Source organism: Photinus pyralis, unplaced genomic scaffold (assembly GCF_008802855.1).
Source record: "Photinus pyralis isolate 1611_PpyrPB1 unplaced genomic scaffold, Ppyr1.3 Ppyr1.4_LG4, whole genome shotgun sequence".
NCBI classification, from domain to species: Eukaryota; Metazoa; Arthropoda; class Insecta; order Coleoptera; family Lampyridae; genus Photinus; species Photinus pyralis.
The window spans coordinates 46,741,490-46,764,163 of record NW_022170511.1 but is presented as its reverse complement, the minus strand read 5'-3'; the positions used below and the strand labels follow the sequence as shown (position 1 = coordinate 46,764,163).

Sequence of the window (22,674 nt, the reverse complement as noted above, 5' to 3'; positions counted from 1 at the left end):
GTCTTGGGAAAATTTTCAATGCTTCAATTTTAAGCGTTAGAGATTTCTTAGATATTCCTTGGAAGATTTTTAAACCTTATCGAGTGGCTTCTAAAGATTCTTATGAATCTATAAAGATAAGTATTAAGGATATTTTTTAGTTTGCTATTCTTCAGAAACCCCTTAAAATTATTCAAATTTTAATGCAGGGGTGCCAGGAAGCGTGGTCTAACAAAGTTAGACGCTCGGGTTCTACGCTTTATCCTAGTTTAACAGCGCTAGCGTTATATACAATATTTTTTCTACAACTAAACCGATTGTTAATTAAATTTGCTCTTTAAGTTCAACTTTATCACGTGCGCGAAATACTTTTTTTCATAAATGTCCATTTGAATGCTATTCATGAAATTGACCAGAGCATCAAATATGGTTTAAATCACCTATTGACAAGTTATCGCATGAACAGTAGGGCGACTCGGCTAGGCCAATTTTATTAAGGTGAGCGGGGAATTTCCCGTGGTTAACCGAGGCACGTGGCGCAGTGGATGCGCTCACCGATGCTATTCGAGAGGTTGTGGGTTCGAATCCCGCTGCCGACTGCTCTGTCTGGGGTTTTGTCAGGGGGTTTTCCCCAGACATACCTTCGCATAATGCTAGCATTATGTTGAAATCTACGAGGCGAATGCTGGAGCAGTACTCTCCCCCTCAGCAACCTAACTCCGTTCCTTCCGTTTCCATCCCTAACTTTACCCATCCTTACAATCCCGTTCTCTGGCTGAAGAGGGTCAGGAAGCCCTGAGCAGCCCGCCTCCGGTATCCTTGTAGTCAGGGGTGCCGGAGGAATGAAACACGTTGACCTTTTTCCTGTTTCCCTTTTTCCCGTGGTTAAGTTTTAATCTAGTGATTGAGACCGCGTATTTTCTGGTGACATTGAAATTTGAAATATGTGGTGTCTTGCATGGTACCTTGGGGTGTATCAGGGTATAATGGTTCTTGGACTTTGTCGTAAACTCTTGCCAATGGAGATCCCAGCTTAATCTCATGTTCTTCCTTGCCAAATTCGCTAGGTCGCAAAAAGGCGAAATTTTGAATAATTTAGTTCCCGACGCAGCTTCTTTGGCAAGTTCGTCTGCCTTTTCATTTCCTGCAATTCCCGAATGCCCCTTAACCCAAACAAATACAATATTACGTTTTGAGATTTCTAATGTAAATATGCGTTGCTTAAGTTGACACATGATCTCTGAATTACACATTTTTAAGAAATTTAGATTATTTAGTGCAGTAAGAACGGATTTAGAGTTAGACAGAATAACCGCGTTTTGTGATATATTGATTTCTATGAGCCATTTTAACGCCCTGTCTATGGCCAACGTTTCAGCAGTGAATATGGAACATGATTCCGGAATTTTACATTTATAATGAAGATTGGTATTTGGAACGAGAAACGCCAGTCCAGCCCCGCTTGAGGATGGCGATCCATCTGTATAAATGTTCATATATATAGTTATTGTATCGACCTAGTATGGACCGCAGAAGTGCATTATTGTACGCGCTACTTTCGTTGTATTTTGGGAATATAACAGTCAGTCTGAACATGATAGCGTCGAAGTCAAGATCGTAAATTGGAAGTTTGCTATATTTACTTTCTACTTCAGTATTTGTGAACGCTTCTGCCAACATAGGTCCTTTTTTCAACTTCCAGTAGTCTGAAGTTAGGTTATTAATTGCGAGTTGATATACACTTTTCATGATTGTACAGTTGAAAGAAAAGGTTTTAAGTTTAATAACTTCCTTGGAAGCTAGATAGTTGCGTCTTATATACAGTGGCGGGTCCTGAGCCTCCACTAAAATCGCTTGAACCGGCGAAGATTTCATAGCTCCAATACAGATTCTTAATGCATTATATTGAATTCTGTCGACAGCACGCAGATGACATACTGCCGCTACCCCGTACAAAGGACTACCATAATCCAATATGGAGCGAATGTATGCTCTGTAGAATTGCAGAGCAATGACAGGAGCTGCACCCCACTTGGTTTTTATGACACATTTAAGCATGTTAGTACCATAGTCACATTTGCTCTTTATATGTTCGATGTGCTTATTCCATATAAGCTTGCTATCTAGGACCATTCCTAAATATTTATAATCTTTTTTTATTGGAATGTCCAACCCGCACATCTTGACGCTATTGCTTGTGTGTAGTCTGTGTCGGGTGAAGAGAACAAGAGCTGACTTTTCAGGTGACATGCTAAGATTGTGTTCCCCTAACCAGTTTTCATACAATAGAGGGCATATTTTAGCTCTTTGATGCAAACGCCATAAGAGTCCTGCATGGTATAGAAGCAGAAGTCATCAGCGTATTGTATACATTTGATCTTGGGGTCTAGTAACCTGTGAATATCGTATATATAAACATTAAAAAGTATGGGGCTCAGAACCGCCCCTTGAGGTAGCCCAAGACTGACCCATCTAGGTCCATGTAAATTATTGTTTTGATCTTTAATGTAAATTTTCCGATTTCTGAAAAGATCTACTACATTAGCAGTCGCTCTGGAGCCGATTTTTAAACCTATCATTTTCTCTTCTAACCTGCTCAGTTCAACAGAGTCATATGCCCCTTTTAGGTCAAGAAACCAGCACGCTGCGTAGTAGTTCTTTGAAAATGCACATTGAATGCCTCTTCTGAATCCGTACTGGGTCGATGGTAATTTAGTATAATGTTCTAGATACCGATCTAGCCTCGACTTTATTATACGTTCATATGTTTTTGATATGGATGACGTTAATGAGATAGGTCTGTATGAAGACAGTAAGTTGGGATTTTTATTAGGCTTTTGTATGAGGGTAATTACCACATCCTTAAGTTGATCTTGTGTTACGCCCTTCATCCACCAATCTTTATATAAGTCTAACAACTTCTCTTTTGCAATTTGAGGGAGATTTTTTAAGATACTGTAGGTAATCATCTTTACCGGGAGCAGTTAGGTTTAGCGCCGATTCTAGTTCCGCAAAGTTAAATTTTTTTTTCCATGAACTCATTTTTTTGTAGAGGAAAATCAGTCTGAACGTAAACCACAGTATCAGGGGCAAAATAATAAACTGTCTATCATTCATCTCTAGTGGTATGTTTGATTTAGCACTGGCATATTTTTTGTTGAACACTTTTTTGATGAAGGACCATACTTTAGACGAGGGAGTATTTTTGTTTAAACTGTTTAAGAATTTTCTCCATTTTGTTTCGTTTTTTCTTTTAAATAAAAGTTTAGTTTGAGCTTCAATTTTTTTAACATTGATATAGTTTTCCCACTTAGACGTATGGTTATATTTTTTGTACGCTGTTCTCCGTTCCGCGACTATTTGAGAGCTCTCCTCGTCCCACCAATAAGGCCGTGGAGTAGTAGGTACAAATGGGGTTTTAATTTTCATGGATTTGCTGGCAGCTATTTCAATTAATGATATGAAATCCGACAAAGAAGTCGATTCTGAAGGGATTAATTGGAGTTGAAATATGGACCAATCTGCGGAATTTTCGTTCCATTTGCTATACGGATTTATTACCTCAGGGATATAGTCATAATTATAGTTCATTATGATAGGGAAATGGTCAGATCCCATTCTATCAGCTAGAACGGACCACTTAACTTTACCGATAAGATTGGGAGATGCGATTGACAGATCTACGGCAGATGGGCCTTCATTTGGTTTGCTAGTTGGAGTGGGTGTACCATCATTAAGCACAATTAGATTACTATTATCCAGGGATCGAATAAGGCTAACTCCGTTGTTTAAATCTTGGGAGGAACCCCACAGTGTGTGGTGACAATTAAAGTCCCCGTAAATTAGTGCGTCCCCTGAAAACTGTGAAAATACGTTTTCCCAGTCATCAATGCCTACGTTTTGTTTTGGAGTTTTATAGATTGACGCTATAGATATTTTTGGTTGTTCTAGTGTTACAGCGCACATTTCTATACTCTGGTTAAAGTTTTTTTTAATGCTTATTTGTTTGTAAAGCAAATTGTTTGCTATAAGAATCGCTACTCCTCCCCGGCCATCAGTTCTGTTTGCCTGTACGGAGGAAAAGCCGCGCACTTTTATTATTGCCGTTTTTTGCCATATTTCCGATAGAATTATTATATCAACTGGATTTTGAGAAATGTAATTTATTAAATTGGGTTTGTGTTTGTTGAATGACAGAATAGTTCACTGAAGAATCCTAAGTGATCTGGTCGTTGGATTCATTATCGCACTGATACTGATTCGGTCTGACATTTTATCTTTGTCTACCTCTAAGACCAGTGTTCTTGGTTCTGAAATTTTGTTGTACAAACATTGTAATTTTTTCTATAATCGACTCTTTATATTGGATAAATTCTTCTCTGTATGGATTAGGGGGAATAGGTTTTTTTTCTTTTATTGGAAAATTTTTTTTGTATGAAACTGAAGGAGTAGGGGAGGGAGATCATTGTTTGCGTTTCTTAACTACAAGATTATTTTGGACTGGTTTTCGGATAACCACTTTGGGTTGAATTTGCGTGTTAGCGGGAGGTAATGAAGGAAATAATGACAGGTTTTTTGACAATTGTAGAAAAAAATGATTTTGCAAATCGGGCCGCACCGATCGATTCTTTAAAGCGCGAACTTTTTTTATGCTTCTATTTCACCAAAATGAATGATTTTTATTAATTCGGCTGCCAAGAGCATTCCTTTTTTTCTACAGTCCGTTGATTTGCAGAAATTAACGGGACAATTATTGGAAAAGATTGATTTAGGGTTAAACTATAAAAAAATTGGAAACGCTCTTGTAGTCCCCCAGGTTGAAAAACAAAGCATTCCTTTTTTTACTTGTTTATATAATTAATCAATGACTATGAAACCTATACGGTGATCGAGTTTTTCATATTGTTTTGTTATCAAAAAAAGTTGCTGAATACGGATTTTCAAAAAGACCGAATGAATTTTACTTGATGATAACAAACTGTTAATTTTAGAGATTAATGTTTCATATTTTTCCGTAAAAAAAACAATAACAATTGATAATGAACCTGACCAACTGTATCTTATAGAAAATTCTAAACAGGTTCATTTCTATTGATTCTTTCCCTCAGTGCAATAGTTAACAAGATATTCGAAGTCAAATGCGAAAAAACACGATATTCTCTCATTTTTTCTTCGTTTTTTGTTAATAACAATATGTTCCGGGCGTTTCCCGCCAGGGGGACTATGGTTTTACGATTCACCGGATTTTTTACATAGGACACGCTTGGTTTCGTTGAGTGAAATTACAACATCCAGTTTATATTATTTTTAAAGCTAATTTGACTGGACTATGTACGTTTTAAGATTACGAATTTTTTAAGAAAAGTCTTTTTAATCTTACAAGACAATCATCCATTGTCAGGGTAGTAACATATTTTTGTTTATTTAAATTGGATGTAACTTGATTTTGGAATTTGGCATTCGTGTCCTTTTTCAAATTAAATTTATCCTTTGTGGTGCTAACGAAGATTAGTGTAAATAATACCTGTAGTAACTGTGGAATAAAATTCAAATTTGTGCAGAACTTATTATGAAGCAATTAATTATCAGCTGGCCTTGATTTAACAGAACCATAAAAAAACGCATGCTAATTTATGAGCTGGAGCATGTTGCTAAGTTTCGGACGTTTTTGAGAATCTGCTGTGACGTTGTGTCTGGAATATACATAAAAAGGTAGTGACAACATTTGCTCCTTACGATGCAAAACTGTAGTACAAAATTGTAGCAAAAAGATTTTACACTTGGGGTTGTCGCGTTAAGTTGCAAACCCGATTTAGATTTGGTATTAGAGTAGATACTTACGGTACACGGAACTTCAAAATTATACAATTAGGGGTAGTAGGTGTTACAAACTTAATTGACTCCGTTAATTCAGTTTATCTTTGGTAACAATCTTACTAACTTGTACCCTTTGGTGGAAAAATATTATGCTAATGGCTATTCATTGCAGCCATGATGTAAGAGAAATTGCGGTATAGCGTAACTTTCTTGCCGTCTACAAATGGCAATGCTATCATAACAGCACAAGCCTTTATTTCAATCCATCAATTTTTTTATTATCGCACTGCGTTTACAATTTACTGAATTATAAAGTTTTACTTTTCGACAGTGTACCTCAAGGTGTATGTACGTATTTGGTCATAAACAGTAGAAACACTTTTATAACACGTTGATCAATGCTCCTTGTCCAGGTGTATTGTGGTTAGTAGCTGTAAAACGATAGATAGATTGTTGAACTGTGTCGTGGATTGTGCAAGGCAAGATCGTATAAAAGCGGAGAAAGTTATGGGAGCACAGTTCGCAGTATGCGTAAAACGCGTAATCGAATTTAGGTACACAAATTCGCATTAAAAAAATGCTTCTAGTGTTACTGTTGAAGGAGACCATATACAACATTGCTGCAAAGTGCCAGATATTTAGAAAATAGCAATAAAGAAGGCGGATTTTCTTGCGCGCACATTAATCAATTCTTTTTTGGGGAAATATTGTAATGCAAACGTATTAAAAAATTTTTGACCACAATAAACTTTGGAACTACGTGTTTGTCCTTAGCCTGATCACTGTATTTGACAATATATAGGTTTTTGACGCTTAGTTAGTTATTTAAAATATAAAACCAAAAACCTTTAGTGAAAAGATTTTTTTTTGTTTTCAGATTACCTGCCAATCGAATGGTTTGCTTCGGTTTTCATTATCGCGTTTTGCTACATTATCCGATAAAAAATCCGTTAGTTTCATAACGAACAATTTATAGAAGCTATATGCTATATAACCCAAAAATGCCATTGAATTTACCAAGAAAAAGTAAGCAACTTATTTCTAATCGCTGAACGCTGATTATTGTGGACAATGCTAGTTATCACAGTATCTTACTGGAAAATTCTTTCTGCCCAAGAGTTGCTGTACAATCTACGCCCTTTGACCACAGAACATTATTAATTCAGTACCTACCTAACTCTTGGCTATATTTTGATATAACAGGAGGTGGGCCATTGTAACCACCTTTTTTGCTTCAGTAATCGCTTACCTTCCCCAAATACGCAAATTTAATATTCCTTATTTGATTCTATCCGGAAATGTCAAAAGTTGACAAGTTAGCGTGAAACCATAAAAAATAAATTCACGGGTTTTCAAAACTTTCTTGATAATATCAAAGCGGAGGATTCAGAACAAAGGAAAACAAAGAATAAGAATAAGAACAAGCTCGAAAAGAGTTCGAAGATATATTTTATTCGGTTTATTCTGCTGCAAAAATGATTGTTGATAAATTCATTTGTGAAACTTCCTTCAGTAGGTCAAATTCGATTAGGTCCAAATAAACCTATCTTTCAAAAAAACTACATTTGGCGGGATTATATCAGGTCCTCTTCCTAACAATTTTATTCACTGCAATTTTTCCTTGAATTTTTCAGTGTAACGTATATTCGAAACTTTCTAGATTCTGGGAGCCAGAAGAATGCACAAATTCAACTTCTTCATTATCTGATGAAGAGAAAAAATGTGAGGAACATTTAATATCAATAACGGTTTCGGTTCGGTTTTCGGTCATGAAAAAAAACCGTTTCAGTCCGGTTTTCGGTTCTTTTTCGGTCCGGTCCGGGTCCCTGGTTTAGGCATAAACCAATCTGTTGACCATAAAAGTTGAAGATCAAAAGCTTGGGACAGCCAACTGGCTCAAACATCATTTGATGTACTGGTGAAGAAGAGTCCTTCATCCCCTATTGACTCTCTCCCATCTCATTGTCACTTTATCTAAGGATTCAGGTCATTGGCTTCATGCCATTCCATCTTCTTCTCTGGGTTACAAGTTATCTATTATACAGAAGTCTCAGGATGGGAACAAAATTTGTCATCCCCGAATCTATCTGTATATGCGGAAAAGAAATTAATGAATAGGTTATCACGGTCTAAGGTGCTCCCTTCAAGAAGGTCGTATCCCTCGTCATATCATACTCAACGATGTAATGAAAAGAGCCTTCATTTCTGTTGGAAACCATGCTACTCTGGAACGCCACTGCATCTTTAGAGATGATGGAAAACGATCAGATGGATTGACAATGATCCAAAGCAGAAAAAGTCAAATTACAGAAATACTGAAAATTGACCGATCATTACCAAGTAATTAGGATACGAAACAATTGGCGGTTGGGGAAACCAATGCAAAATGTACTCAAATTACTTTGAAAAAAACTCGGGAGAACCAAAAATCAAGGAATATCTAAAGCAAAAGTATGAGTATAGCCATCCAGAAAGGGAACACAATCAAATTCACTCAATGATTTTTTAGATTTTTATAAATTTTTATTATTAGTTAACTACTAATACCTTTTTGTAACATTCTGCCAATAAATGGCCAGTCATTCAGAATATTACAAGAAAATGATAATAATATACACTCGACTGTCCTACAAGATTCCTACAACACTTGATTTTTGGAAACGTAAATAAACAAATAAAAATTTGGAGTCAACAAAATGGCTGCCTGCCGTGTTCTAAAATTCATTGAGAGATCCGAAAGGGAAAGGTCTTCGGTAACAAAGCTGGAGTTCGATTTTTACAGCACGAAAGCAGGAAGATTGACGAACAAGTTACGCCCTTGCGATGTTTAACGACCAGCTGAAACAATGTATGTTGATATTTTTGGAAGACATATAGCGTTCCTAAAAATTCGTGACATGATTTTTATTGTTACACAATTTGAAATGTTTTGTAGCTTTCCTTTTGCTTTCGTTGTCCCTTGTTAATTTAGTTCGTCAATTTGTGTGGGCTATGGCGGGGTTTTTGTCCCGAAGAAGGTTTCCGATTCGAAAGTGTGGCGAAACGTCCGTCTTTTTGACATGAAAAGACTTATAAACCACGTGTTTTAACATGTCTCTTCTATCAGTGTTGTCTTCTGGTTTTGATAATTGCTGAGGGCGCATGTTGAAAAAATGATATATGATTTTGATGGACGAATGCCTTATATTTTGAAAATGTTTGAAATTAAAAGATTGTGGTAAAAGAAGAATGGTATGCATTTTAAGTAAAAAATCTCCGGAGATCAAAGCTAATTATTTAACGCTGATATTTGTGTGGCATTTACCTACTTAACCTTTCGATTAAAGTTTCTGCGTAGAACAAAAAAAACTCTATCCATTTAAATCTGAACTTTAAGAACCTATTAATATTTAAATTGGGAGCATTACTTTGAATTAGTTATTTTTTTTCCAGACACGTTTCCTTAAAAACTGCGTTTCTGAATGTCTTCCGATCCTTCGCATGCGGCGTGTAATTCTCGTCTTGTTACTGAAATATTGTATGTTGGTCATGGTTAAAGTATGTCATGCTTACAAACGCGCGTGAAATGCATACAAATATATTCTGAGCGATGATGAAAAAAAAGGGAAACAAAATGAACGTTTACTTACTCTTTTCGTTTGTTGCTACTTGAATAAAAAGGATTAAGACTAGACACAGAAGGATCCCATTCCGAAACTCGCACCATCTCGGGGGTATCTGAAACAAATTAATAAGGTATTAGTACAATAATTTTTCCCTGGGGACTAATTAGAGAAACATTCAAAAAACAGGAACCAGAGCGTGAAGGAAACGTAATTCTGTTTATACATTTTCTACGTTCACTTAATTGTTTAAAGGGAAAACGAATGGTTTCGGGGCATTGTGTTAAATAAACATTTTTACAATAAGGTAAAAGTCGAAGTGAATGTTTTTTTTATAACTGTAATAAATAAAGGGAAATTATTCACGCTTTAATTAGATGACTTCTTCATCCGTATTGCCTTTTCTAATAATGAGCGTGATGAATATCTCTCTAGGGCAATTTGAAGCCTTCGGTCTTTGTGCACGTCAAGGTTAGTCGCGCTGAAAATTAAATACAAACTTCCAGTTTTCCACCCTTTCACTTTTCGATCGTGGAAAACTTGGCAAAAAATGTGCGCGAAATAATTACGGCGCCGTAACCTTCAATGTACCTGTTCGCTCACTTTCTTAAAATAAAACCAATTTGCATTCCGCTAACATGTGCAATAAATATTATTTTTGGTAACTACCATAACGGGAAGTCGATTACATTCTTAATTTGGCAACGGCTACGTTTTGCATACAAAAACCGGCGACCAAATTTTTAAAGAAGGAAAGTCGATACATTTTCTTTTGGCGTACAAGTTACGCTAAAAATTTAGCCACAAAGATACATTAAGTTTGACTCAGCTTGTATAAAATGTCTTAATTTTTGGAATAATCGTGATCCTGGCACCAACAGAAATAACGAGCCGCAATCCGAGCTGCTGAATTAGTCTTCCGAAACGGGAAAACTCCACTGTTTGGAATAATTTAAGACTTCCTTTCATATAGTGAGTTGGTGATTACGAAACCGAATATTTTGCTGTGGATTTGGTTTAAAAACGTCGTGACTAGATGATTTATAAAACGGCCACGAGTGAAAGTAAGTATGGACCCAATACTTAAAATTCGTAAGTTATGATTACAGTGGGTATTAGATAATTACACCTGCCTCTAATTGAAAAAAGTGTTTCGGTTATGTATTAATACTGGGCGGGAACGGTAATAATTTATTTAAATTTATGAGTTCTTCGCTTCACGAATTTATTCAGTGCTATATATAATATTCATATTTATCATAATAAGGCGCTGGTTACATATTTAGACATAACACCTGAATCGACTATCATGTAAAATGTAAATGGATTCCCATTGATTATGTACGGAAGCGCAGGACGGTGTGACCTTTTCAATATCATAATTTGCACCTGAAGATTCTAGTCTAGTAATTTCCAATTACTTTTTGTAATTAAGGCCTATATATTTTGTAATTATAACTAACATTTACTAATTTCTGTGGTAATAACGACAAATTAGTAGATGTAAGTTGTCAGATATAAAACAAAACTATAAGAAAACTAAGCACATTGCGGTATATGTCGAAATTGTGAGACACAAATCCATATAAGACTATCAGAAGATCTTTTTCGAGGGAGTGGTACCATATTATGATTCTTAACCAACTTCAAAATTAGCGCTAATTTAAATATCTTTGCCTAGCGTTCTCATTCGATAGAAAAAAGTACAATTGAATGCAGAAAACTGAACCTCAGTGAACAACCACGACGAATACAGACACAAAAAGACTTCCCTTTTCACTAATGAAGGAATTATTTTGTTGCAAAAATTGTTGTATGGTGTTCATCTTTACAATAGTTAATCCTTGGGTTCATGGATTGCTTTATAGAAATGAGTGTGAACACTATTTTTACTACTAGACAAAGAGAAATTTGTGTTGATGGGAAAATAATCAAATATCCAGCCCTTAATGATTTCGGATGTTATGTGTTGCTATGACAGTGATAGCCTAAAGAAAAACTAAATAATAAAGTTATAATAGTAATAATAAACCATTCATTTACATTCATGTAGTAACAGACACCTAGCCAGATAAACTATACAGGATGTTACATGACCGTACGTAAAAAAAATTGGCTGATAGAGGCAGTTTATCCAAATAAAGCTCAAGTGATTACAGTGAGGCCTTTGCATCCGGAAAGTGACTGTTTGGTGTGCGTTATGGTCTCGCGGTGTCATTGGTCCATTTTTTTAAGAATAACCTAGGATGACCAGTCGATCAATTCGGAGCCCTATGCCATGTGTGCGATTTTTTTTAGGAGAATTGAAGATAATCATGTGGAAGACACGCGGTTCCAGCATGGTGGGGCAACAAACCACACAACACTGGTAGTTAGAGCCTTATTGCAAAAGAAATTTTACGGGACGAGTAATTTCCAGATTGAAAATTACCTACCTCAAAAGTATCGAATCCTGTAAGAAGTTCCACATATAATGCATAGCAAGGTCCAAGCAAGCTCAAATTATTTCTGGAATAATAATATGCGGCTAAGGGTGACAGTGGGATATGGGATGAGATAATTTTTCGAAACCAAGATAAAGAAATGAAATGAATTAATCAATTACTCCTTAGAAAATCAAATTACTTGACTATCAAACTCATTGGCCCAATAATCAGCGTAATTAATAAACGGTCCTCTGCACGATGAGGTAAATTAACGCAACGAATAAGTGATGACCATAATTATGATGTTATTTGCATTACCCACACCGGCGGAAAATTCTAATGATTTGGTTACCAATTTCCTCCAGTCGCTTCGGCCGAAACACATTCACGCATTATACGGAAGCATCTGAGTTGCATCATCGACTTACTTCCGTGTCGGGTCGTCATTTTAAATTATTAAAGCATAAATAAAGTGAAAAATCCATTTAATTAATGAGACTTTTACGGCGGTCCTTGATGGGACATACGCTAAACGTTTTGTTTATTCCTTTCTAACAACCTTCCGAACGCCGAATGATCCTTGATTTAGTTTTTTTTTCATCGCCGCTTTAGCCCCCCGGCCACGAAACAGGCTAATGAGTCAAATATATGTAAATGCCGTTGGCTTATTGTTTAATTGTTTTCTCCGGCCGACAATTAAATTGGCAAAACAATTGCCGAGTTTCTCAAATTGCGACACTATAACCGCGTACGTTAATTACTTACAACCTGCCTTTTTTGGCGGCCGGCCGGTTGCTTAAAAGTAGGTATTGCTTCCATAGAAGCGGCTGTTATGAAAGTGTGTACAAAATGGATGAAAAGGTTCCCGGAAGAATGGGCATCGGAATTTGACTAATTACACCGTCGGTTGTTAATTACTATAAGGAGGACGAGGTTTGCGTATTGGATTAGAATGTTCTTGAAAGTGGTCTCAATTTGTTAATGGAACTTAGGTAATTGACAAATCTCCGTCACTGTTTTTGAAAGGGAAGAATGTTCAGAAATATTTGCAATAATCGTGAAATAAATATGTACTGCACATTACTAAACGACATCGGCACCATCTTGTATCTCAAAGAAGGTTAATGCCTCGTTTAATGCTTTTCAAGAATCAAGAACGATGTCGTATTAAATACTAGGCTTTTACTGAGAACGAGGAAAATAAAAACTTGTTTCATCGTTACAACAAGGATTAAGGGCCATATCATAGGTGAACTTGGTGGATAAATTTATACAAAACCGTTACTCCACGCCATCTTCTATATATATTTTTTTGCAAATTTCAGTTTAAAAATGAACTCATTGATAGCTAGGTGTTTTATAAGTACTTTAATGGGCAGAATCCTTTAAACTATAAGTTGTGTTATCTTCAAGATTTTTTATAAGCATATTGTATCCGAATGCGTTTTTTATTAATATTTTATTATGAGAGAAAAATGTTTCTCAGAGATTGGCGTAAGTAGTAACCATGGTAATAGAATCAACAACATTTAGTACAAAAAAGGAACCAGCGTAGTGTATAAAGGACGTTGCCATTGACTTTATAAGAAACAATGAATTTTATGGATAACTTAAGAAACGAGATTAAATGAATCTTAGAAACGTCAGTCCTCTATTTGTCCTGTTTAACAATCCGATTCCTGAAATGACTATGAAATGTGATCAAACTCAGCTATAGAGTGCCAGAAATAGCTATTGGTGCCATAATCCTGACGGGTCAAGGAATTAATCTTCACGTGCTTTTTTGCGATGCCTTGAATCTTGGACTCGGAACCTGTCTCAAAATGTTTAATGTTAATTTGTAACAGTAGCTATAAAATTGAATCTACTTTTCTTCGAAAGTTTGGTAGTGTAAGTATAAGAAAAAATAAGCGAGCGACTAAGTCACATAAGTTTTGTTGTTCTACACGAAATTTATGGATTTAGTATTGTTTGATGATAAACAACAGAGTTAGCGAGTTTTAAACAGTACTAAGTCGCAGTAACATTGCGAGGTAAACTGTGATAAGTGGACTTAGTATCAATAGTTGTATTGTTTTGATGGACTTAGTACATTAAGGAATATGTTTCAGGTTTTTTAGCGCATTTTTTAAGAATAAAAAAAATGTGCTATTGTTTGCGTTTTGTCCGTCTGTCCGTCCGGACCAACTTCTGCCGTTTCGAACTACTTCTAGAGTCCAGGAATGTTTGCAGTAGGTAGCCATATACTTCGAATGTGTTTCAAATGACCATCAAATTTCGCTGTCTTAAAGGCCCCCCCCCCTCCCTTCAATTATTTCCTGAGATGGGAGTGGAACTGGTTTTATCCTTCATGGTGCCCTAATAAAAGGTCTCAACGAATGGAATTAATTTCTATCAACCATAGTCCTACTCCTCGACTTCTTATCGTGATCTCTTATATCTCCAGGACGGATTATCGGAAGAGGGGACTCACAAAGAGCGATTGGAACATCTGCAAGAAGTATATCCATTGGTGATGTCAAAACTTTAAGAGCGAATATCTCGAAAACGGTTTTGTCGGAGGAACGTATCTACTCTCAAAGGCAAAATCTGCAGAATGGAGTATCGGAGAATTTTGAATGTATGCCAGGCGGTCTTTAAATGTTTGTGTGTAAAGAGCCTCTTCCCCTTATAACCCAACAATTTACTAAGCTATATCGGTTAAACAAAAATGTGCTTTATCTGCACAACGGTTGTGCACAATTTATACTTGTTTATTTATTATTTTAGAATATCCCATTTATGGCTGTCATTTATCAATTTAAGTGTCTTATTAAAAATCTGCTTTAATCCTCAAAAAAATTATACTTGTTTCTTATCGTTTATGGAGGAAATTTTCTACAAAATGATGACCATTTCTTTCTTACAACCACGAAGAAGATGAATAGTTGAACAGTATTGATATATTTTTTAATTTCAACAAAATTATTGAATTATAAGTTGTTTATCAAATAAATAGATTTTTTTTCTAATCTGAGTTGTGATTTCATACAGGAAAAAAATTCTCCACGCCCTGTACATGATGAAACATGCTTGCTTCCCCTTTTCGAGCAGAAATGTATTAAAATTGGTTTACACATAACAATAATAAGTCCATTATTCGAAACAATTCATAAGAGGTAAACAGTACTAAGTCCCGTAAAACAAAAATTTTTGATAAAATTTCAAAAATTCGATCGTACATATTTAAACTTACTAGTTATAAGTAACATGGTTCTTCATGATGAAAGTAATCAAATAGGTTAATAAGGTCAAATTATTCCTTTGTGCTTCTTATAATGTGGTTTTCTGTAAACTTTTGAATTTGTGACTTAGTATATTTTACCTCTGAGGTACAGATACTATTCACTTATCTTAATTAGAGCTATTTGGTTACAATTTCGAATTCGGCCTGAGGTCAATTTATCATCGTGGAAGCTGCAGCGTATTTGGTCGTATTTAGATTGATTTAATACCTACGGTTTTATTTGATCGGTAGGGCGGGAATTAAACAAACGATTAACGATGGCCGTATGCATTAATAAAGAGTCATTTTGCAGGCATTCTTTAATTAATAAGCCATAGTGGGCATTAGTTTTGGGAATAGATTGGAGGATTCATATGGAGCACGCAGCCAGATCAGTGCGTGATCGTTAGACAAAATTAAAATGAATAAATAATCATTAGTGCGATGAAAAGTTTAACCGTACATTTGAAAATCAAATATTAATTCAGGTAGAGAACTGCCAAGGATTACGCACGTCGTTAAGTCATCTCATCAAGGACGAAGGTCGTTGTTTTTTCGGGTAGGTTCCGCGAGTTTTTGATATAATCAATTAATATCTAGAAACGATTAAAAACCTGTAACATTTATTACACTATAAAGGGAATTATTGTGCAAATAGATGACTTTAAAACCTCATTGTGAAACGCGCGTTTTCATCGCATAAATAATTGTAGTCGTGTTCGGTCAAGGACATATAAAATTAAACATATTTCGCCACAAAAAAATCAGCTTTGTCGCCGTTAGTGAACAAAAGGGGATTCAACTTGATTCTTCGAATCCGTAAGAGTTGGAGTGATAAAACGTTTGGTTTAGTAAACAAATTAATGAAATCTTGGTTTAATAAATAAAGAATTGAATGACAAACAGAAAAAGAAAATGAGAAAAAAGAAATGTAATTTAACTTGGCAAAAGGCAACATGACATTTTTCAATATCTGGTATTTATTTACTATCACTCTCTTGCCAACAGATTAATCGCGCCGCCGTTGCACCGACAAATTTAAGTGGAGCTTAGCTTAAGCGCAACTTAAAATCCATGGCAACGATTATTGAGACAATGGTTGCCATGGATTTTAAGCTACGCTTAAGCTAAGTTCCACTTAAATTTGTCGGTGCAAACGGCCATAACATTCGAAATCAGTAAGGGCTGGTTATTTGATTTTTCACCTCTTCTAAAAATCAAGTCTTTACAGAATACAATCACCATGCACTCACAAACAGGCACTTCACTTATTGATTATCGACTTTCAACACAGGAGTCCATTTCATCGAGAATCCTTGTGATCCAGGTAAAATTTCCGCAACAGTTTCTACTTGGGTTGTAGGGGTAGATACGCATTTCTGCAATTGTCCGGTCTTGAAGTCACAGTTAGGAATAGAAGGGACGCAATAGCAATAGCTTCTTATGAAAGTATTTGAATGAAATTTGATACATATGCACTTGGAATAAAGGAAAATCTAGCGCCAGTTTAAAAATTTTATTTTACCCATGCGCAGTGCCAACTTTTTTTATCCATGGAAGCATTTAAGTGAAATTTGATACTTTGGCGCTTGGAACAAAGGAAAACCTAACATTAGTTTCAAAATTTAGGTTTGCGCATGCGCAGTTCCAACTTTCTTATTTAGAAATGCATTGAAATGAAATTCTTCTTATAAACTGAAATTGAAATAGCATGTCCAAAATGGATTGCTCATGTGCAACGCTATCTCTCATATTTGTGGCCGGATTTTTACGATTTTAACAGAAGTTGCATCTTACAAATGGGAAATGAATGTAAGTGGAAATGCGCTTTATGTAAATCGTTTACGATTACTTTTTAACTTGTTTTAATAGGCGTTGAAACTGGATGACCACTCAACATTCTAAACCGGTTAAGAATTTTACGCGTGTATTATTCCTGGGAAAGAAAAATTGAACCATCGCCCAACTTTTGAATTTTCAATACAAGGACAAATTTTACATCACTGTCTTGCACCTGGAATTCTGGAAAGTTTTATTGAGCACAGCAAAATAAAGCCTTTTTCATCCTTTACGTGCACACACCCTCGACAGAGAGCGCACTTAGTCCATTTTGCAATCGAATCCGCAGGTTCCTTTTCCCTTATACTAAAAAAATGGATCTTGCTTTTGCTCTGATCTCTGCCCATATACATACTGAACACAAATTGTTCCGAATTTCCTTGCTAGTGCTCCACCTCTTACCTGAGTTGACAAACTCAAGACAATAATATTCTGAGCTAGAAACTCAAGTTTTTTGAAAGCTTGGGCGTTGCGTCTGAGTTAGTTCAGTATAGATTGTGTTACGTCCATACAGCAATTTACATTCAACTGAATTTTGTCGTGGAATTTCCAATTACACCAATTGGAATGTTCCTCCTATATCTATCAAAACTCGCGAAACTTCAATGACAAATAATCTAGATAATAATAACTGAGTTCTCCTAGTAAAACTACGCACACGGCACACTTCCGTTAAGATCGTACACAACGAAGACCCGCTCATTACTGGGCCCATAACCTGATGAGATTAAACAAATAAAGAAGTCTTGCACGAATTGAATGGTAAACAATTGTAATTAATTATAAAAAGAATCGTCATTTAATTTGGCAAAACGCAACATGACATCTTTCAATATCTGTTATTAACGATCCTCGAGATTGTTTATAATGTTGTATAGCTGTCTGTCTGTCCGTCTGTTCGTGTGCACGATAACTTTGTGTAGAAACGTCCGATCGCTTTGAAAATTGATACAGCATATAAGAAAGGTCGCTACTGTTTTTCGGCTACGTAGACTAACGGGTCAAATACTTACAACCAAAAAACTGCTCAAACCTCCAAAAAAAGGGTTTCTTGCATAATTCTTGTTACAAAGAAAATATGAATGCCCGGTTTTCTGTTAGTAAATAATAATAAATAATTTTTTTTGAAGAGATATTTAAAAGAAATTTTATATGTGGGCACCTCGAATAAAAGTAAAACTAATGCCGAACTAAAAAATTTGTTGTGCGCATGCGCAATCCCATATTTTTTATTTAAGATATGAAATTTTGTATATAGGCACCTCCAATTAAGGTAAAACTAATGCAGATTCAAAAAATTTGTTTTTCAAGCTATGATGATCTGGTGGGACAGTATCAACCCTTTAAGGTGTGTTGTAAAAATGGTGTATGTGTGAAGATGCGAAGATCTCGAGGATTGTCGTTAACATTAGAACATTCTCTTTAAGGACTGGTTATTTGATTTTTCCACCAACAGTTCCTTTTTCTCACTATTTATGTGCTTACACAACGACAAGTTAAATCGATGGCTAACTAATGCAAATATATTTCTGTGCAGGGTGGTTGAACTTTGTGGCTCCTCATTGAGATCTCCGTAACGGTAAGAGATAGAGTTTGGGTTAAATGGGGGGCAAAGTTTGTCCCTTTTTTAGACTAAAAATAACTGAGATATCACCGAAAAACTGAACATGTTAACATTCGTTTTCATGTTCCCTAAGTTAAACCCTCGGAAGTGGACGGTTCTAGATGTTAGCATATTCTATGGGAATCGTCCATTTTCCGTCGTTTAAGCTAGGGAAAATTAAAACGAAACTTGACATTTTCAAATGCTTCTTTTGTTCACAAAAAGGGACAACTTTGTCCCCATTTAACCAACACTGTATCTATCGCCGTTACGGAAATCCCAATGGCGAGTCACGGATTTGAACCACCCTATACATTGAACTCGTTTCAAGAAAAAACATTTTCAGCGTTTTTCGACTCCGTTATTTCAAAAAGAATGTCGAATTGTTTTAATTTGAGCAAAATTTCGAGTAAACTCGATACATGAAACTATGATCCTAAATCGAACTCTGTTCTTTTAAACTATTCCTTCAGTTCGGCCATTCCTGATTCCCCCCCTGAAATACTTTCGACCTCGCACATGATTTGCGACGAGGCAACAAACACTTAAAATCTAAGAAAGTTGGCCGATATGAAGACTCCATTATGTGCAGCACTTGTCGGGAGTTCTTCCATATTGCGTGCGTCGATATTGAAATTGAGGAATTTCAGAAACTTGTTTCAAGTAATAGCGACAAAGCATGGAAATGCAACGCCTGCGCTACTGGATGCATGTGTAACCAAAAAATCCATGCATTGTTTTAATTTGAGCAAAATTTCGAGTAAACTCGATACATGAAACTATGATCCTAAATCGAACTCTGTTCTTTTAAACTATTCCTTCAGTTCGGCCATTCCTGATTCCCCCCCTGAAATACTTTCGACCTCGCACATGATTTGCGACGAGGCAACAAACACTTAAAATCTATGCGAGACTCACCAAAATGAGAGTCTCACGTGACACTCCAGTGGGAGGCTGTAGTTCACCAGTGTTAACTAAGAAGATTTTCCTGCTAAACAGTGACTTCGAGGTGACTCAAAAAAAAGTCACATCTTTGAGGTCCTCTAACCAATCATGAAGTAATTAACAGCGTTGATTGATAACAATCAACCTTACAATACAGAAAAGTGTTCAAAGCCTCCCGGAAACATGCCATTACATCACACTCTGCATTTCTTATACAATTGCCGCAACAGTGCGGTCCACCTGCATAATACATCAAAAGCAGTTTATTCACCCAGCGGCGACTTTAAAGTGGAGCGTCGTTACCATAATTAATTTACGGAAACAATTTTTCCAAATTACATCACCCGCGGTATTCTCAAGGTCTTTCCACACTCGATAATCGAGTTTTAAACGCGTCAAAAAACTTTCAGAGATAAGAAAAAATTGTACCACACACACTGAAAGGTTTGAAATAGAAGGTGAACAAGTAGCCGGTACTTATTCGCAAGCAAGGTGTGGTTATGGCATTTTTTTCAATTAACTAAACTAGAACTCCGAGGAAACCGAGCAGGAAATGAGCTTGAACCAAAAAAGGTCGGCCCGCAAAACGAAACAAAAAGTTCTCGTTTTCGGACATTTGTAGAACTAGACTTCTGGACAAGTAGAACGCGATAATAAATTTGTGTTGTTTTTATAACCGGTTTATTATACATTCAGAAGGTGCATCAACCGAAACTATGTTACGCAGCCTGCCCACTGCACTCGTGTCTTCAATATGGGTTTGAGGAATTAGAAGAAGTGACGAATTTATCACGGTCTCAATATGGATTATTGAGGTCAAACTATCTCACGACGGTAGCTTAATGGGCGAATCGTGATCTATAATTGCATCGGTTCACGATTGTGGTTTCTGCAATTCATCAATTAGACAGTTGCACTTTCTGCACGAGCGAACTGCAGGTCGTGAATTTGCTAATGTTTCATCCTCAAACTTGCCTAAGGTACGACCTTTTACTTTACCACTTAATCTAGAGCGTGCCAATTTTTTGCACATGGTATTATATAACGTTAGAAAGTTGAATGCTCACCATTTTTGAATGAATATTAAAGTCCAAAACTTATCGCACAGAATATACTCCAAAATAAATCGATCGATCACACACTACACATTGGCTCCGATTTTCTACAGAAGGGCGCGAGATTCGAACCAAGAGTCTGTGTCAAACTGTTAACGCAAAACGTACTCCAGTGTCAATTGCAAGAAGCACACGAACCCCTACCAAAATATCCCTACAACATTTTACCTCTTTGTTAGTCTTGCGCTATAATAAATTTTGTGTCTGTTTTTATTTTAACATAAACCACAACAATTCGAAAGTTGCCTTTTGCCTTTCTCGTTCCCTCCCATTGGAAGTGCGGAGAACGTCTCGTTCTAGTCGAAGGCCTACATTACAGCCTGAAATACTATTTTACCTTTCTTTTCCTAGTTTTATTAATAATATCGTAAAGTATAGAAAATTATAATAAAATTTTATACACTCAAATAAACAATGGCACCGTTAAGTTGTATACGCAGGAAATCTTCGAGCGTGCTCACAATTTCCGATTGGCGCATTATAATTCCGAGCGCACTTTCGAAAAAATTACTACAATTACGCGCATTTAAATACAAAGGGAAAACTTCCGGGAATGTGAAAAATGCGACAAGAAAGTGTTCGATTCGGCTCTAATGCGTGTATAATGGATGGGATTCTCCTTCTGTAACCTACACTAATCTCATAATTATGAACTAAATCCTAGATTAGTACCAAGCCGTCGGCGAATTTTCTGATTTGCATTAATGTTTCACGCATATAGCGCTTTATGGGAGGTTAACATAATTACCTTTCGTCTCGTTTAATTGCTTTAAATGAGGTGGAAAGGTTCTCACATTTGTTTTTCGCCTATTATAATTATAAATACCAGCCGGTAACTAATTTGAATTTTACGCCCATTTACCATTACAATACGGAAACTTGATTCCTTCCTCAGTTTGAGTACTCTTATGTGCATCAGGAGTCCACTGTGTCACTACTTTGGGAAGTTGCCGCTTTTTTGTCGTTAATTAGTAAATATAATATTGTAGATTTAACAAAGCATTTTAGCCCTTGAGTTATAGTATTTTACATTATTAGCCAGGTAAGTGAGTTTTTACTGGCGATAGGAGAAGTTGACTGGCGAGCCGTCAGGCGAGCCTGTCATCTCCTAGAACCAGTAAAAACTATTACCTGGCGTATAATGTACAATATTTTATTTGTTACTCATTTATAAACAATAGTAAACGTACATTAGTTCTTCAATTGATCTCCAAAAATGTCTAAAATATCATGTTATCCATGTAACAGAGACTTATTATTAATTCTGGCCAATGAAATTACTAGATTACTAACTTGTAAAATTTTTACAGGTCAGCTGTCAGTTTTACAAGTCAGTAGCGTTTAAACATGACGTTTACCCGTTTGCGTTTTGTCTTGTTAATCAACGTTTACAACTGAGTAACATATAAAATTTAATACAGTAGGTACAACTTAAACTTATTCCTTAAACTGAAATAAATGACAGCATAAATCCCCAAACACTTTAAAATAAATGATCGCATTACGACTTAAAAGGGTTGTGTCAGTTTCCTTACTTATTTATTCGTTAGCAAAACAACAACTGGCATTTCCCCTAACTTCTGTTTCAAATACCTTAAAACCTAATGGCACAGATTCTGTCCCACCTAGATCAGCATAGCTTTCAAAACACATTTTTTGAATAGGCATTAGTTTTATTTTTACTCGAGGTATATACAGCGGCGGATTTAAATTTTTTGCGCCCCTATTCACACCGAAAGATATGCGCCCCAAAATAATTTTTAAATTGCAATAAATTTTAAAATAAAAACCAAATTATAACGTGAAATTTTTAAAACTAATATGAAAAGAAACTATTGGAGTAAATTTAGACTTGGAATGGTGCGGACGTGTTACTTATCGCTCTTAACAATTATTATAGGTGTATTTATAAAAGTAATATGTGTTTATAACTTACTTCATTATCATATAATTAAGATATGGCAGTAACAAATCGCGGTATTGTGTGTGTTAGTTGTGATAAGAAAGTTGGCCGATATGAAGACTCCATTATGTGCAGCACTTGTCGGGAGTTCTTCCATATTGCGTGCGTCGATATTGAAAT

The 22,674-nt window shown here is 35.9% G+C and overlaps 1 protein-coding gene across 1 annotated transcript in view; it reads right to left on the bottom strand.

The window, feature by feature from the left end:
* The window catches only part of LOC116167808 (probable chitinase 10), a 31,099-nt gene extending 10,354 nt beyond the window's left edge, over positions 1-20,745 (bottom strand). The window contains exons 1-2 of the mRNA XM_031483345.1: positions 20,544-20,745; positions 9,426-9,513 (exon numbers count right to left, since the gene is read on the bottom strand). Of these exons, the coding sequence (XP_031339205.1) occupies positions 9,426-9,513; positions 20,544-20,546 (91 nt within the window). The 5' untranslated portion in view covers positions 20,547-20,745. The remainder of the gene's footprint in view (positions 1-9,425; positions 9,514-20,543) is intronic.
* Between the last annotated feature and the right edge of the window lie 1,929 nt (positions 20,746-22,674).